This window comes from Leucoraja erinacea, chromosome 11 (assembly GCF_028641065.1).
Source record: "Leucoraja erinacea ecotype New England chromosome 11, Leri_hhj_1, whole genome shotgun sequence".
Classification (NCBI taxonomy): Eukaryota; Metazoa; Chordata; class Chondrichthyes; order Rajiformes; family Rajidae; genus Leucoraja; species Leucoraja erinaceus.
In genome coordinates, this window is record NC_073387.1 from 6700764 (window position 1) to 6719306 (window position 18543).

The window sequence follows — 18543 nt, forward strand, 5'->3', positions numbered from 1 at the left end:
CAAGGATAGGGAAATGAAGAACCAAAGAACATGGGTATTCGATGAGAGGGGCAGATTTAATAGCAACATGAGCAGTAACGTTTTCACACGTGGTGGTGGTGGTATATGGAATTAGTTGCCAGAGGGTGTAGTTGAAAGGTGCCATAACATTTTAAAGACATTTGACAGGATACATGAATATGGGCCAAATGCAGGTATAATGGACCAATTTCTGGCACATCGTGGCAATCCTGGATGAGTTAGGCAGAAGGTGTTTATGATTCTGACTATGGCTCAATAACATTTCACTACCTGCGGTTTTCTCATCACTAAAATGATCCAGATTAAGTGTCTCGACCTCAAACGTTGACCCCAATTCCCCCATAAGGTACTGCCTGACTTGCTAATTCCTCCAGCAGTTTGTTTTTTACTCCAGATTCCTCCATTCTTTTTGTCCCGTGTTATAAAATGATGCGTTGGATGCTGCTGCATGCGTAGCATGAGTTTTCAATGATCCCTCCATCCTCTTGCTCACACTCCACAATTTATTTGTTTTTTGACTTGCCTTGATCTGTATCGGCAGTGATTGTGATCAGTGGTGCAGTTATCAACATGCTTGTTGCGAGAGGGTCAGAGTTGAGGATGAGTAAACATTTCAACTAGCTGTCTTTTCTTGGCTTATGCATTGAAAAGCTGTGGACCTACTTCAGTCCAAAAATATGGTGTTTGAGTTTGCTCCTCTCTTTGACACAGGTTCAGAATCACCAGCAAACCTACCCATGCTCATTCGTATCAGAGCTACGGGGATCAGTTGTGATTGTACAACCGTATTGGTAACATTGCCCTTTCTCTAGCTCAAACCCGGGATTGAATTTGACATTTTCTAATCTATTTAGTTTGTTTAAATATTAAATTCATCAGCTGTTTTTCAAGCTTGCATTTTTTAAAATGTTTTTATGTAGTAAATATTTAAGGAATTAAATCTGTTGTCCATACACAGACTGGCTACTAACTACAGACCACTAGTTTTACAACTTAGCTGCCCTCTGAAGTAGCAATGCAAATCATTCTACGAGCATAACCAAGGATGGGCATTAGTTTCTAAGCTTGCCATCAATGATAATGTATGTGAGTACATAAATAGTTCCATTAGCACACATATGCTTCATTTTCTCGTCCTTTTCTTCCACACCGAATAAAACAAAACTTAATTTTACTGTAGTTGGTTAAAACATCAAAAACATTGAAGTTAGAGATTAAATTATTTTCTACCTGCAGATTTAATAAATACTAAGAAGCCTTGAGCAGGGTTACTAAAAAACAAATGACATTGGCTTTTTGCCAAGTAATAGATAGTGTGCACATACTGTCAGACTTTAGCGTTTCACAGCTGCCTGATTTTGTGGGTAAAAAACTAATCAAACAGCTCTTCCCAGCCTCCAGAACTGTCCACCACTATCAAATTTGTATCAATCGCAGGAAGTCTTTCCATTCAGTCATCATTTTTTCCTCATGCATCTGGAAGTGGGAAATTCTTTGCACAAGACCTCAGAGATTCAGGGCAAGAAATGTGAGCCCTGCAAAATATGGGAATGGAGAAACACAACTACTGGCCATCTTTCCCAAAGAAGTTCTTTTTGATTTTGAATCACTAAGCTCCATTTCTAGATTTTTGTTTTGGTTTGCTCATTGCCGAACGCAGTGCATGATTTTATAGCAAATGATGTTGTGTGAACTCTGTTCTTAAAAATCACTCTTAGTATATTTGCTCTCCCTAGAAAACAGCAACTTTTGCTCTTTCCTTGGGATTACATTTTCATAATGGTACAGCGCTTAAATAGATTTTAATGGGCATTTAATTTTCCTGTTGCACCCCATTAACTTTCTTCAAGAGGCACCATATTAATATCCGGAGTAAGAGGGATTTCACAGATCACAGGAAGATAAGAGTAGAACTCATTACACTTCTAAAGTCTTTTTTTTAAAGCTGTAGCGATATAACAAAAACCGTGCTTGTGAGGAGTGGAAAACAAGGCAAATTTTATGTGGACATACACAAAATCTCACAACTTTGATAAATGTTGGTTTCCTACAAATATTAAAGTTCATATAAAAATGAGTTGCAATTAAACTCTTTGCACAAACATTAGATTTATGCTTTTTATTATTGGCTGGTTTATCCTTTCTGAAATGTTAAGTTTGGAGTGTTGGCAAGTGTTCCAATTAGTCTCCTGGGAATTGAGCCTTAATCAGAATGCCATGATATGGTATCGGCCTTTGAGGTATCAGCAAATGAACAGGAATGGAGAATTGAACCCTATAGCGCATGCACCCTCCCCCTCCCAATACTTTACACTTGTACACTTACACTAGTATTTGACGATGATGTCTTGGGAGATCCTTGAGTTGAGATCAACTTCATGGACTAGCACAATCGTCAATATTGTCGACTACTGAGGGGGTCTAAGGGGACAGAAATATACCTCTATATTAATGTGACGTATCGTGTTGACACCAATATTTTCAAAGTGCAATATATTGGTTACACCCAATGAAATCTTGCAGAAAACATTCAATCGTAAGAGATAAAAGGATTCTGTGAATAATGTTTTTTCTCAGATGTCCATTCAAAATATAGAAACGACGTGTAGACAGACACGTGTAGATTGTGTCTAAGGACAGTATGTAATATTAGGATAAAGTAGACCTGGTTATAAAAATATCATTGGTCAGGGGATAGTTTGTAGTATGTCACGGTGCCAAATTAAAATGTCTACAATTTTTTTTTAACGCCTTGTTATAGTTAACTTATTGTATATGCATACTATGTCTAATATCAACAGATGAAACTAATATCCAGAGTAAGGTTACTTGTTTGCAAATATTTGGAGATTATTATTAAACATCTCGTCATGTTACTTTTCACGTCTTTTTCACACAAAGGGAGGTGGGTGTATGGAACAAGCTGCCAGAGGAGGTTGTTGAGGCTGTGACTATCCCAACCTTTAAGAAGCAGTTAGACAGGTACATGGTTAGGACAGATTTGGAGGGATATGGACCAAATACTGGCAGGTGGGACTAGTATAGCTGGGACATGTTGGTCGCTGTGGGTAAGTTGGGCCGAAGGGTCTAATTCCACACTGTATCACTCTATGATACAGTGATACAGATTCTGGAGTAGTTCCTGAGGATTGGCGGGTAGCAAACGAAACCCCACTTTTTAAGAAGGGAGGGGGAGAGAAAATGGGGAATTACAGACCAGTTAGTCTAACATCGGTAGTGGGGAAACTGCTAGAGTCAGTTATTAAAGATGGGATAGCAGCACATTTGGAAAGTGGTGAAATCATTGGACAAAGCCAGCATGGATTTATGAAAGGTAAATCATGTCTGAAGAGTCTTATAGAATTTTTCGAGGATGTAACTAGTAGCGTGGATAGGGGAGAACCAGTGGATGTGGTGTATCTGGACTTCCAGAAGGCTTTCGACAAGGTCCCACATAAGAGATTAGTATACAAACTTAAAGCACACGGCATTGGGGGTTCAGTATTGATGTGGATAGAGAACTGGCTGGTAAACAGGAAGCAAAGAGTAGGAGTAAACTGGTCCTTTTCACAATGGCGGGCAGTGACTAGTGGGGTACCGCAAGGCTCAGTGCTGGGACCCCAGCTATTTACAATATATATTAATGATCTGGATGAGGGAATTGAAGGCAATATCTCCCAAGTTTGCGGATGACACTAAGCTGGGGGGCAGTGTTAGCTGTGAGGAGGATGCTAGGTGACTTGGATAGGCTGGGTGAGTGGGCAAATGTTTGGCAGATGCAGTATAATGTGGATAAATGTGAGATTATCCATTTTGGTGACAAAAACAGGAAAGCAGACTATTATCTAAATGGTGGCCGATTAGGAAAAGGGGAGATGCAGCGAGACCTGGGTGTCATGGTACACCAGTCATTGAAAGTAGGCATGCAGGTGCAGCAGGCAGTGAAGAAAGCTTTCATAGCAAAAGGATTTGAGTATAGGAGCAGGGAGGTTCTACTGCAGTTGTACAAGGTCTTGGTGAGACCACACCTGGAGTAATGCGTACAGTTTTGGTCTCCAAATCTGAGGAAGGACATTATTGCCATAGAGGGAGTGCAGAGAAGGTTCACCAGACTGATTCCTGGGATGTCAGGACTGTCTTATGAAGAAAGACTGGATAGACTTGGTTTATACTCTCTAGAATTTAGGAGATTGAGAGGGGATCTGATAGAAACTTACAAAATTCTTAAGGGGTTGGACAGGCTAGATGCAGGAAGATTGTTCCCGATGTTGGGGAAGTCCAGGACAAGGGGTCACAGCTTAAGGATAAGGGGGAAATCCTTTAAAACCGAGATGAGAAAAACGTTTTTCACAGAGTGGTGAATCTCTGGAACTCTCTGCCACAGAGGGTAGTCGAGGCCAGTTCATTGGCTATATTTAAGAGGGAGTTAGATGTGGCCCTTGTAGCTAAGGGGATCAGGGGGTATGGAGAGAAGGCAGGTACGGGATACTGAGTTGGATGATCGGCCTTGATCATATTGAATGGTGGTGCAGGCTCGAAGGGCCGAATGGCCTACTCCTGCACCTAATTTCTATGTTTCTATGACTGTGATCTTTAATTATTTGATGTGTTCAAACACATAATCCTATTATGTTCATTCAAAGAAGGCATCAATCATGTGGTATAATATCTTTTAAGTTACCTGTATTGCATGTTAAATTTGTGTAATAGTGTTTTTAATTGTTTTCTCCAGTTTCTGTAGTGGCCATGATTATATGGTAGTGGATATTGAACTGAAATATCTCTATCAAACCATTGTTACACTTGGGACAGTGCTCTTAGGCCAAAATAAACATATCAATGACTCTTTAAAGTCACACTTAGAGCATTGAAATATTGACCCTGTCTTGGGATTATCTTGCTCATAATCGTTACATCTTGGAAAATCTAATTCATTCTCGAGAGGCTGAGGAGAGGCTTATTAAGCATAAATCTGGCATTAGCAGTATGTTTATTAACCAAGAAGCATCAAACTCAAATGGGCCACAGTTTGAAATATAAATTGGCCTGATCTGCCACTTGGACCGTCATTGAAAATAAATTTTCTGAAGAAGGGTTTTGGCCCGAAACGTTGCCTATTTCTTTCGCTCCATAGATGCTGCTGCTGAGTTTCTCCAGCATTTTTGTGTACCTTTGAAAAGAAATTGGCCAGTGAGCTAGGGTCATAACGCAGCAAGATTTTTTCCTAGTATTAATAAGGATCTATGTTTTCAAAATTTTATCCATAGGAAGGTTTCTATTTTTCAAATAAAACTGAAAATGTTGGCAATAAATCAGCAGGTCAGGCAGGATCGGTGGAAAGATTTTTTGACTGGTGAATAGCTACTGTTGTTCCTGGCAAGGACATGCTAGGTGACTCAGGCTGGTGAGTTTTGTATCCGTAGTAGGGAAATTATAGGAGAAAAAAGAAGAAACAGGAATTGTGTATGCTTGGAATGCTGTGGAATGATTAGGGACAGTCCCCTTGGCTTTGTGCAGGGCAATCCTGCCTCTAAGTTATTTTTGCGGCTGTAACTAAGGGGATTGATGAAGGCGATGTGAAAGATGTTGTCTCTGTAGACTTTAATAAAGCACTTGGCAATGTCTTGCATGGTAGGCTGGTCCAAAAGATTATGGTGCAAGGGTGCTGGCTAATTGCCTCCTAACACCAAGCCAGTTTTAGATCAGAGAGTTGTGTTGGGGTGGTTTTTTTCTGATTGGAGATCTGTGATGAATGGCGTACCGCAGGGATTGTTGCTGGAACCTTTGTTTGTGATTATATTGCGATGAAAACAGGATTTAGTTCAGTTGGGAGAGTTGGGAGGAACATTGACAGATGAAATTTAATCCTGTTAAGTTTGAAGTGATGCATTTTTTATGAAGTTTAATGGTGTTAGGATATGTGCAGTAAATGGAAGGGCGCAAAGGAATATTGATGAACAGAGACTTGGGGCCAACTGCATAGTTCACACAAGTTGCCGGGAATTTGCAGAAGGAATATGGCATGCTTTCCATCCTGGGTTGGGACATAATGTTGCAACTTTACAAAAATACTGCCATGCCATGCATGCAGGCAGAAGATAGGATTGTTCTGTGACTTTGTCGGCGCCAAAACATGGTGACACTGTTTAGCCTCTGTGATGTCTGCTAAATGATATTACAGGGTTGTATGCAAAATAAAGCATTACACAGTGCCTAGGTACATATGATTGCATCATTTGCAGTATGATGTGTAATTCTGGAAGGATGAGATTCCAATGGAGAGAATGCAGAAAAGATTCACCAAGTTGAAGTTCAAGTGAGTTTATTGTCATGTGTCCCTGTATAGGACACTGAAATTCGTGTTTTGCTTCAGCACACAGAACATAGTAGGCATTTACTACAAAACAGATAAGTGTGTCCATATACCATGATATAAATATATACACACATGAATAAATAAACTGGTAAAGTGCAAATAACAGAAAATGGGTTATTCATAATCAAAGTTTTGTCCGAGCCAGGTTTAATAGCCTGATGGCTGTGGGGAAGTAGCTGTTCCTGAACCTGGTTGTTGCCAAGATGTTGCCTGGAATGAAGGACCAGTTATGGGGTGAGATTGGATAGGCAGTTTGTTTTCCTGGAGCAAAGGAACTGAGGAAAGACCTGAGAGAGGTACAAAATATTGAGACACATGGGGTAGATGGTTAAATCTACCATCTTGCCCCACAATAGAGGTATCAAATATGAGGGCATTGGTTTAAAGTGCAGGTGCAGTGTTTTGAAGGGGATCTGAGGGGCAAGGCATGGAAAGATAAAGTCCTAATGTTGGCAAATGGCATTAGTGTCGATGGGAAAAAAAGATTGGCATGTACGTAGTGGGCTGAAGTGCTTGTATCTGCGCTGTTTGATTCAGACTCTAAGCAGTTATATACTTGATAAGCCAATTTATTTTTGGTAAATACATCCATAAGTGCGACAAATACAATTTGCCTGTCCAGAAAAAAAACTGCAGCAGTTTTTATTTCTATTCCCCTTTTAAATTATTTTGTTTCTAATCAGTTTTATTGATGCGGTTTGAACTACTGGATTTTTCTGCTCCCACTCTGATTCCTTAAAATGGGAAGCTGGAAGGGTGGGGGTGGGGTTGGCCTGACAGGCTGGTAACTTGCATCGTGCACTGCCCCCTGGTGCAAGTTAAATGTCAAGGCTGAGAAAGGTACCAATCTTCAATAACTTATTTATCTAATGAAGGTTGGGTGATGGTTAAACCATTTCCTAGCTTATTGCAGCTATCGAATTTATCAAAAATGCCATATGTATAATTCAGATATTCATATTTGTTAAATGGTTTAAAAGTGAATTGTATATGGAACAGCTTTTTTCCATGAGTAGCTCTACTCATCAACCAAAAGTCTGTAGCCTCCTTTTGCTCTGGTATTTTATTTAATTCTTCACAAAATTAAATTATAATGTTTAATTCTTAATTGGTTACTGTATATCGTGCTGTTACTTGTGAGCAAAGCACCAAGGCAAATTCCTTGCATGCAAATTCCTTGCATGGTTCCTTGCATACTTGGCTAATAACATTTATTCAATTAAAATCAATTGGAGGCGATGCATTCCGTGTTGATAAGAAAAACTATTTAGGTTTGCGAGAACCTGTTTGACAGTATAACCATTTTTTTTGTTAATGGTTTGGTTCAATCGCAGCACATCCGACTGCTAAATAACTGCAAGAAGATTGTTAATGGACAGGGCATTTTAAAATAGCGTATGGTGTTATGATTTGAAGTCGTCAATATATGATGATATACTACATGTGTGTTTTCCAGGAAAAGGTAGCCAGTAACCACTGTCATACTTGCACATTACAATAAAGATAACCAAACACACATTTCCTCTGTGATCTAAAAGGGAGTCACGTTTGTAGGTGAAGAAATTGATTGCTCTAATTTAATACTAAATTTGGATGGTTACATTTTGCATGCCGTAGCTCATACAGAAGTCAAAGTAAAAAAAAATAGCAACTGTAGCTCAGCCATTACTATTGTTGAGAGTACGATTTTCCCAAAGCAGGCTGTGCCACCGGTGAATATGATTTAAAGGTTTAAACAAGCTTGGAAATCCTCATTGTATTTTTGCACAATGGTCTTGATTTAATAAATGTGGGGTATCAGACTGGATCTAAAGTGGTTTTAATTTATTCAGTATCAGGGTATACTTTACTGCTTTTATTGACCTAATGACATGCTATATCTTGTGCTATGTTAACTATTTTCTGTGATGTTATTCTTTTGAACGCATGAATTAGCACACTGAGATTTCCATGTGTTCCTAAATTATTCTACCATTATGTGCAGGAAAGAGTGGTGAACTATAATTACCAGAGGGGCATATTTTTGGAATCCATTTTATCTGAACAGAATTCTCTTTGTAAACGTTAGGCCACATCCAGACCTAATGAATCCTATTGTATTCTGTAGGATTATTCCAAAAGCGGAACAGTAACATTTGATTTAAAACAAGTTAAATGTGTACTGATATGTCCTAAGGGTAGCCTGACACAAAAAATGTTTTCCCCGCCCTATTGAGGTATCTCATTAAAGCTGTCAGTGAGTCATTATTAAGTTTTCATGTGGTTGTGTGTTTTGATGCTAATGTAATGTGTATGACTTGTTTCATTTCAGCACAAATGTGGTTATGAATTATTCAGAGACTGAGTCTAAGGTTCGAGAAGCAACCAATGATGATCCATGGGGACCTTCAGGGCAGCTAATGGCAGAGATCGCCAAGTAAGTACTAATCTTACTGAGCTCTAGGGGTACTGCCAAATATGCTGCTTAAAAATAAAATAAAAATTGTGATTTCAATGTTTTGGTCCTGAAGTTGCATTTCAAAATATGAAATGCACCATGTTCACTTCAAGAGCCAAACACAGTGGACTAGGAATGGTCTGGAGGAAAGCATATGGCAAGAAGAATATTGTATGATATTGTTTCACAGACATCTCAATGCAGCTCTTTCTGAATGCTATTTTGTTTGTTATTGCATGTTATATTTAATTTCTAATGCTCTGGAGTGGCATGGGACAAGTGACAAGTCTGTCACTTCAATGCAACAAATCTCACGTCACTTTCAGTTGTTAACAATACAAATAATGTTCACTTTTACAGTAAATAACATTTTGCAAATGGTTTTGTTGGATGCTAAAGAATGTTCTATAAAATGTTTCTGTACTAAATTGCAGTGCACATTTTGTTACGGAGTTGCAGGGACAAGCTAATAAGCATTTTCCATAAAGTAACTTCAAAGTTAAAGCAGAAAACAAATTACTGCAATTAGCACCATAACTGGCAAACTGTATTGTCACACAGGTTAACTAACTTGCTATTCTTAAGGTAGAACACCAGCATAATTGTGCACTACTCATTGTCTCAAATTGTTTGTAGCACAACCTACCACAGTGCTACAAATATTATGCACCTGCACTGCTCTTTCCAAGTTCATCACGTTTGGATGGGGAAAAAATCTTAAGTTTGTTTAAAAAAACGTTTTTCCACTATTAAAAGGCTCATAGTAAGAAAATGCTGGCATGTCGAACATTATGCTTAAACATCAGTGATTACATCTGGTTCGTTTAGTGTAACTGTGATTGTATAACACTGTTCTTTATTCAACTGGTTACATTTTCCACAAGCAGAGTAACACGGGAGAAAGATTAGTGAATTGCAATTAAGGATTTACCTTCGATGACTCAAATTCTAAATTTCAAGAGTAGCCTTCAGGAACTGCAGATGCTGATTTACACCAAAAATAGACACACATGTTGGAGTTAACTCAACGGGTCAGGCATTGTCTCTGGAGAAAATGGATAGGTGATGCGACCCTTCTTCTGACTTATTGTAGTAGAGAGAGTGGGGGGAGAAAACTGGAAGCGAAGAAAGAACAGGACAAATCGGGACCCTTCCACTACTAAAGGTCAGTTAACTAGTTCCACAGTTAACGACAATGTAACCTTCTTGGGCTTGCATTGTCTTTAGCCAACAGTCAGCCTCTCGGGGGAACCTGCTTGCCTGAGGTCATCTGTTGTTGGCCCCCGATTTGTCCTGTATACTTCTTCGCTTCCAGATTTTTCCCTCCACTCTTCCTACTACAATCAGTTTGTAGAAGGGACCCGACCCAAAACTATTCTCTCCAGTGATGCTGCCTGACCCGTTGAGTTACTCCAGCGTTTTAGTTTAGAGATACAGTCCATTAGCCCACTGAGTCCACACCGACCAATAATCACCCATACACTAGTTCAATCCTATGCACTATGGACAATTTACAGATGCCAATTAATCTACAAACCTGTGCAGGAAACCCGGAGAAAATCCATGCAGTCACAGGGAGAGCATACGAACACCATACAGACAGAACCTATAGTCAGGATCAAACCCGATTCTCTGGCTCTGTAAAGCAACAACTCTGTGGTCTTCTTTTCTTTTAGAGTAGTTGTATCAATTTATTTTAGAGCAGGTGCATTTCAGTCTAGATAGCTGGATTGATTGCAAAGAATGAAAACAGGCCCTTCGACCCATTGAGTCCAGGCTGATTATTAATCACCGGTTCACATTAGTTCCATGTTATTTCACTTTATCATCCACTCCTTTCATAATTGGGGCAATTTACAAAGGCCAATTGGTCCACAAACCTGCACATCTTTGTGAAGCGGGGGGAAACTGGAGCATGTAGCAGAAACCGAAACAGGGAGAACGTGCAAACTCCACACAGACAGCATCCTAAGTCAGGATCGAACCAATCTCTGGCGCTGTGAGGCAGCAGATCTACTTGCTAGGTCATTGCTTGTTGTAGGATTTTCCAACACTTTTTTCAAATTATTCTGTTTAAACCTTTACTACTCTAATCTATTTAAATATACCATAATTATAAATAGTGTGACTAGGTTGTGTCCCTAGGAGAGGGTGCTGGTGCAGGTCAGGCAGCATCTCTAAAAAACTTTTTTTTTGTTTCTCGCACTTGCTTGTTCTGTGAGGTACAGGTGATCCCTGTGTTACTGTGGGGGTGGCGGTGGTGGTGGGTGTTGCTTTCTTAAAAAACAGGCAATTTGGCATTTGCCTTATCTCAAAATCAGCGCAATGTGTCAATCACAAGTTTTTTTTAAATGTTTAATTTTTCCACACATTCTGTGATAGCAAATTTTATTTTGCATCTAAAATGTTTGGGTAATTGTAATGGCCCTAATACAAGTATTGCCTTTATTGATTAAAGGGATTTCAATGCTACTATTGAATTCTGGATAATAATAAATATTATATCTAAAACGGAGAATGCAGAAAATAAGTACAGCTAAAGCAAGGACATGGTGATATTGAGCTTGAATTTTGAGATACCATATATTGAGGATGAATTTTTATTTCTATCAGAACTATATAAATGCTGTTATTGGATTCTATATTAAAGATTAGCATGAGCAGAGTCGAGTTTAGAATGGGGGAAACTAGTTCAAAATTATGTTCTCCATTCCAAGCCATTTAAACTCTCAGCCTATTATAAATATCGATATTCAAGAAAATCTAAAATACAAGATTATAAAAGGTTCTCTTTTCATGAGATACATTTTGTTGCTAAGATTTTCTGTTTTGTGAGAAAATTCTCATTCGAAAAGTGTATATGCTCACATCTACTTTGTGGCATGAATGTGGAATATTTTTCTATCCTATCTCTGCATCTAGAATTAAGATGTGTAAAGTTTTTTGTTATTTGGTGTTTTCATGAAACGGGGAATTACTTGTTTTTAATATCGTTTTCTGGATACTGGGTATTATTTCTTGTTAGAGCTAGCATGTGTGCCCATGTCTAAATGTATGCAAAACCAATGAAGGACCCAGTTTGTATTTTCTGTTCACCCCGGACCATCTGTTACATATGTAATAACACTAAATATTTGGAATGCTATCTGTCAGATCAGCATTGAAAACTCTTACAAGCCAGCTGCTGTCTGAAGGGGCATTTCTCTCTTTTGTTAATATGCTGACAATAATTTGTGATACTATTTGATTCATAATGCTATTTGTAAAAGGAAATGTGTGCATGCCAAACCCATTCTGCCACCTAGAGCCAACCCTTATTTATTACTACTTCTGTGGAAGCATCCACCCACAGCAATTTCCGTTTCAGAATAAAAATAGCACAAAGTAAACGCCTAAGGTCCCACTCTCACACTGTACATTCTTTTGCATTGTTTTCTTTTTACATGTATTTGGATCTACTAAAGCTGCTTTATCTTATTGTAGGTGTACATTTATGTACGAACAGTTTCCTGAAGTTATGAACATGCTTTGGAATCGTATGCTAAAAGACAATAAAAAGAACTGGAGGCGCGTCTATAAGGTGGGGCAACCTAGCATTCCATTTCCATTTCATGGCATTTCCTATAGATGTTTACAAAATTTCTAGGTGCAATGTTTTTCAAAAAAAAACTTTTTGTGCATTCCAGAAAACGAAGCGGATTCTAAGCTTCAGTGAAGCTTTCAAAGTCAAAGCAAAAAATAGATTTAGTATTTGCGCTGTCATAACCACCATTAGCGCAGTATGTCTAATTCGTAATACAGTTTTTATTTGTTTGAATTTTAAAAAGAACCGCACGGCATTTTTTAAATAACCATTACACTTCTGGATGCTATTTCAAAAACCAACCGAAAGAACACACATTTAAAAAGGTTTTAAATTTCATATAGTATGCTAATTTCTGAATAGAATACTATTAGTCAATTGCATTCTTTTGCTATTTAATACAATTGTAGCTGTGGCATTTCATAAAATGTCAAATCACCTTCAATCAAAATTTGTTGTATGACACTTATGAAATGGGTAGACTCATGGCAGAGAAAGGAAAACATCTTTATAGCTGACCTTAAATTCTATGGTTTTGGTGAGGGAAAGCCATCCTTTGCATGTGAGCATTTTCTTGTTATTGATGTATGTTTTGAGGAGATCTTTGCAATTTATATATTAAATCCATGCCACTATGAACGCTAATTTATAGAAATACTAATGATTTGTAGTGAGTTCAGCATATCAAACTTTTGTCTTACCACTTGGTTTTAAACTTGTCCGTTAGATTTGGACTTTTCAGTTTCCTTTTTGAAAATAATAACATTATTTTGGAATAAGGCATCTGCATTTAAGCTATATACCTTTTTTAAATATATTGCCTTCCAAGTTTTGGGCAAATCAACTACTCTTTGGAATTTGTGTCACTGACTGTTACAATTCTTAACATTGCAACAGAGACTTAAATATTAATTAGCTTCAACAATCTGGGATTTATTTTTCATAGAAGAGAGATATATATATTGTTCTTAATTTGCAATATGCTAAAGTGATTTGCTAAATATGCTGGTACATCTTTTCTTGTAAAAAAAGAATTTTAAAACAGGCACATGGATTCAGCCAGTTACATTGTAGAACATTGGCAATATTTTGAAGCTCAGCTGCCCGATTTTTGGTTGCCGTTTAACTAGCTAGGAAAATAATATTTTTGAAGCTTGTATCTAAATATGTAAGAAATACATTATTACATCAAATCACTTTTTTTGTATTCTTCCCTTGTATGTATGTTTTGGATTTTTTTCAATGATAAAATCTTTAAATCTGTGTCATGAAATAATGTCCACCCCCAACCCCCTGGTGCCCTTTGTTTAATAACATATAAAAATACAGAATTAATATTCCTGTAAGTGTAACAGACAGCTGCAGTAATCCCCAATGTGTTTCACAGCAGAGATTTGATGATAAACAGTCACAGATGGTAATTAATAAGGTTCAAATGCTGCACACCCTTATTTGGTCTGTTGAAGAGAATGTAGCACTTGCAATATTTATCTTCTAATGTGTGAAATCTTTCTTTTTTTCTCCTGATTGGTTAACATGCACTTTAATATGCAAACTGTTGGGTTTTTGAAATTGATCTGTGACACTGTTTGAACCGGGGTTAGCACATTTATTGGCAACTTTTTATAATAACCAAAATTTTCAAATATAGATTTTGGACTAAGCTTTGAAATAAGGTCCCAATTTATATTCTTTCAATTGACTACATTTTATAAAATATTCCAATTAAGGTTGTATCTATCGCCAAAAGAACAACTTTCAAAGCTAGCATTTGAAACCTACTATTGTATATCAACTGAAGCAGCTTGCAGTGACCATTTTAACAGACTGGCATCCGAGAGTGTTGTGTGTGCATTTCCTTAACCTCCTACAGTGTTTATCATTGTGCTGCATTTGACAAGCTGGATTAGTTACAGATTGTAGTTTAAGTGTAAAATATTATTGAAATTATCATATCATGGTGTAGATTTTCTTCCCTAATACCCACTTGTCTCTTCCTTTTGATGTCAGCTGTAATGAAAATTTAGATTGGGGGGAAGTTTTGTACCTGAAGAGAAACTCCCTAATGACTAGTTGACTGCTGATCTTGTGCTTCATAATTCAAAAAATAATTTGTTGGTTTATATTATGTGGCAGATTTGACACATTGTTTGATGGAGAATTTTGCTCTCTTTTTTGTTTAGAGGATGTCAATTGCATTTATTAAGGGGGAAAGTGCAAAGTGTATATTGTCAGCATTGTATTGATTTCTCAGATCCTCTTTTAATTGTTAAAGTTTCTAACCAAATATCTTATTGTGTAGAGTGCAATTTCTAAATTTAATAATTAAATATTATGTACTAATAGTTTACTCTTTAAAATTAAAGTGTAGTGCAGTTATAATTGTACACAACTATAATTGTACACGATCATTTTATGTTTTGAAGTTAATATAACAGCTGAAATATAGTGTTTTCTATGTACACCAACCAAATGGAAGCTGGGCTGAGGTTTCGTCTTGCTAATTAGTTTATTGTGAACATATCAATATCTCTAATTTTTACTTTTGTGGAAAGCAAGTTTGTTTATGTTCTGTTAATTTGGTAAACTAATATTGCAGCTGTCAGTTTTGATTTGTGCTGGGAATTCCTCCCCCTGACAGACTTTCATGGTATTTTATTAAAGCAGAAAGCAATCATTACAATGTGACAGTCTGTGACTTTGTTCTCAGAAACATAAAATTATTTGCTTTTTTTTTTCACTCCCCTACTGCCGTCTCCTCCCTTTACAGTCCTTGCTACTTTTGGCTTACCTCATACGGAATGGGTCAGAACGAGTAGTTACCAGTGCCCGAGAACACATTTACGATCTGCGTTCGATGGAAAACTACCACTTCGTAGGTAAGTAAACCTCTGGCGCTAGGGAGCAAAATGAAAAGCTTTGAGCAAATTATATCAGCAAGCAGAGTTGTCAGTCACTTGAGCCAGTAGATCAGCTTCCCTCACTAATTAGAATGTGACTGGTGGCACTATCTGAAGTGCACAGAATCTGAGATTTGGGGGCCCTAGAGTATTAATTAGTGAAGACAAGAACTCGCAGAAAGGACATGGTAATAACAACACAACTAGCACAACATGTGTGCTCAGGTCTTTCTTTAAAAAAAACACAACAGCTATGACTCCCCTGTGATGCTCATAAAGAAATTGCCTTAATTACATAGGAAGGAAAGGTTAGACACCAACACAGACTAATCTGTTTGAAGAAGCAAGAAAATCTGCAAATAATATTTACAATGCAATGGCAATAAGGCCATGTTTTTATTGTTTTGACATTAAAGTTAAAACTAGGAGACTGAAATAAAACTGATATACTTTGTCAGATCTAAATGTACAGCCTAATAATAATCCAGGTGCCATTTTTATGTGGTTAAATTCTGTTGGATCGTCAAGGCTCTGCAATTTCATGTCTAATAGCTATATTTGGGACGAATGCCTTATCAAACAGTGTCATTTATTGCTTACTGTAATTAGCAATGCAGTCTCGTATAGCCAATATTAGAAAGGCCTATGTTGCAAATTTTTAATTGGTGTACCACCATGACACTTTAAGTCTGAAATTGAAATCTACACACTTTTTTTTAAAACAAAACTTGTTTTAAGGCCCAGCAGATGTAAACTAAATATTTTGAGGCAAGCAATCAAAGAATTACAAATTGACCTAAATTAAGGAAGTGAATTTGTCAGTGTTCATTCTTTCGTATCACTGTTTAATAGTTGTGATTTAAATGTTCCTTTGAAGACATTGGCATAATAGGATTGCATATTTGCCTTGCTTGAATATTGTACGGTCATTGCAAAGTGTGGACTTTCTCAAAAAAGTATGAGAAGACGGTGGAGAGCTGATGGTTTATGTGGACTTGTTACATGACCAGTAAGCAAAAACAGATGGGAGAAAACTAAGAATAGAATAACAAAAAATTGACTTGATGGTTTGAAGTGTTAGCGACATGAAATGTTCTCAGCCAGCTTCATGTCAACTTCGCTGTCTTGTTTTCCAGTATTGATCTTCTAAACTTGCCAATCACCATGTTCCTATTAACTGAACACCTTTAAGATAATTAATACATTTATGATAAATGCACAATAACAGGTTTTCTATTTTGTGCACAGTTCACTGGAAAGCTTTGATCTCACCCATTTAATCCCTTCCAAGTACAATTCACGTTGTCACATTATTGATTTGTGGCTTCTGTTGATCTACTGTCTGTTTACCTGCTAATTTCAGATGAAGGTGGCAAGGACCAAGGAATAAATGTGCGACAGAAGGTGAAAGAAATGGTTGAATTTGTACAGGATGATGACCGTCTGCGAGAAGAGCGGAAAAAAGCCAAGAAAAACAAAGACAAATACATTGGGGTTTCTTCAGACAGTTCGGGAGGCTTTAGATACAGTGAGTATTGAGATGTTCTGTGACATAAAAAAAGACGAATAATGTTATGATTCTGACTTTGAAGCATATTTTGAAGAATCCATTAATAAGGGGTAAAAATGAAGCTGAGCTAGTTTACATTTGGAAACAATTTTCAAACCTAGCCTTGCAATAAATACAGTGACGTCCAAAAATCTCTGAACTTTTATACCTGAATAATTTAATGGATAACATCAAAAAGTGCGCGCAACAATAAAATTGTGAAAAATGTGTACAAAATCATATTTTGTTGTGCAGCCTACCCAAGAAAGGTTCCTCGTCTGATATGGTCAATTGGTAATAATACTTTTATGCCCATTCTATGACCTTTTGAAATCCTAAGTGTTCAAATTGTAGTGATGGAAAGGCCAAAACTCGAAGTGTTGCCTGTACTTCTAGCAGGGAGTCACATAACTCTAGGGCAGAATTGTGTTATTTAAGGGTCCTTATTGAAAGTACACAGCTGGAAATGGTGTGAAGACAGGTTAACACTTGGTTGTGCTTAGTCTATAATGTTCATGAGGTGTACTTTTGTCCAACTGTTTTGAAACAGAAGTTGGAGATTTCTAGCAGCAATAATAATTAAATTTTATTTATGGGCGGAGAGTTGGACACCTTACAAATTTAGCAAGTGGAAAAACATGTAAGCGGATGAAATAAATAGTAGAGACATGAGTACACTAAAGGCAATACGAGGATTTAAGCACAGATGAGGGACCGTGGGGTTAAGGATAGGCAGAGTTGGAGATGGGTCTTGAGGCGGGACTGGAAGATGATGAGGGACACGGAATTGCGGATCAGTTGGGGGGGGAGTTCCAGATGGGAGTGCCCTGGAGGAGGGCTCTGTTGTAGTTGGATTTGTGGATGGAGAGGAGACTGGCTGATGTGGATCTGAGGGACCGTGAGGGTTGGTAGGGGGAGAGGAGGTCAGTGAGATATGGGGGGGCCAGATGGTGGAGGGCTTTGTAGATGAGGACCAGGATTTTGTAGGTGATCCGGTGGGAGATGGGAAGCCATCTCCCACCGGGGAGATGGGAAGCAGTGGTCTTGTAGAGTAAGAAACTGGATTAAAAGCACAGGAAGAAGATGACCCATTTAACTGTATGCTCTGATCTCCCATTCAGTGAGATTATGGCTGCTCTATCGCATAACTCCATGTATCATCCACAATCCCATATCACTGCTAGTAAAAAAAAGGGACTACAATTTTTAAATAAATAACTCATTCAGCATTATTTGCCTTTTGCAGAATAGTTTTAAATTTCTGCCACTCCCTGCATTAAAAATTTCCTTACTTAATTCCTTAATCCTGGTTCTATTGTTTTTAGATTATTCTCTCTGGCCCATGACCTACTCAACAAGAGCATTTTCTCACCATCATATTAAATTTCTTTCAATTGTCTGAAAGCTTTTATCAAATCATCCCAATTTTTCCAAATTCTGGGCAATACAATCCAATATGTGTACAGCTTATATTTTAACCCTTACAAGATAATGTTCCTGTAAACTGTAAGTTGTCCCCAGAAATATTCTCAGTGCACCCATTGTGGTCTAAACAAGGCTTGGTTTCACTCTTGTAGCTACCTCCATCCTACTGTATTTTCTTTCTTTAGAAAGGGAAATATTCTAGTTGTCAATTTAATTATTTTGTATCAATGGCATTTTAATCTGTGTGCATCT

The 18543-nt window shown here is 37.6% G+C and overlaps 1 protein-coding gene across 1 annotated transcript in view; it reads left to right on the forward strand.

The window, feature by feature from the left end:
• LOC129701429 (clathrin interactor 1-like) overlaps nt 1–18543 on the forward strand; it is a 157996-nt gene that overhangs the window by 81781 nt on the left and 57672 nt on the right. Inside the window, 4 exon segments of the mRNA XM_055642602.1 lie at nt 8709–8813; nt 12318–12414; nt 15188–15296; nt 16681–16845. Of these exon segments, the coding sequence (XP_055498577.1) occupies nt 8709–8813; nt 12318–12414; nt 15188–15296; nt 16681–16845 (476 nt within the window).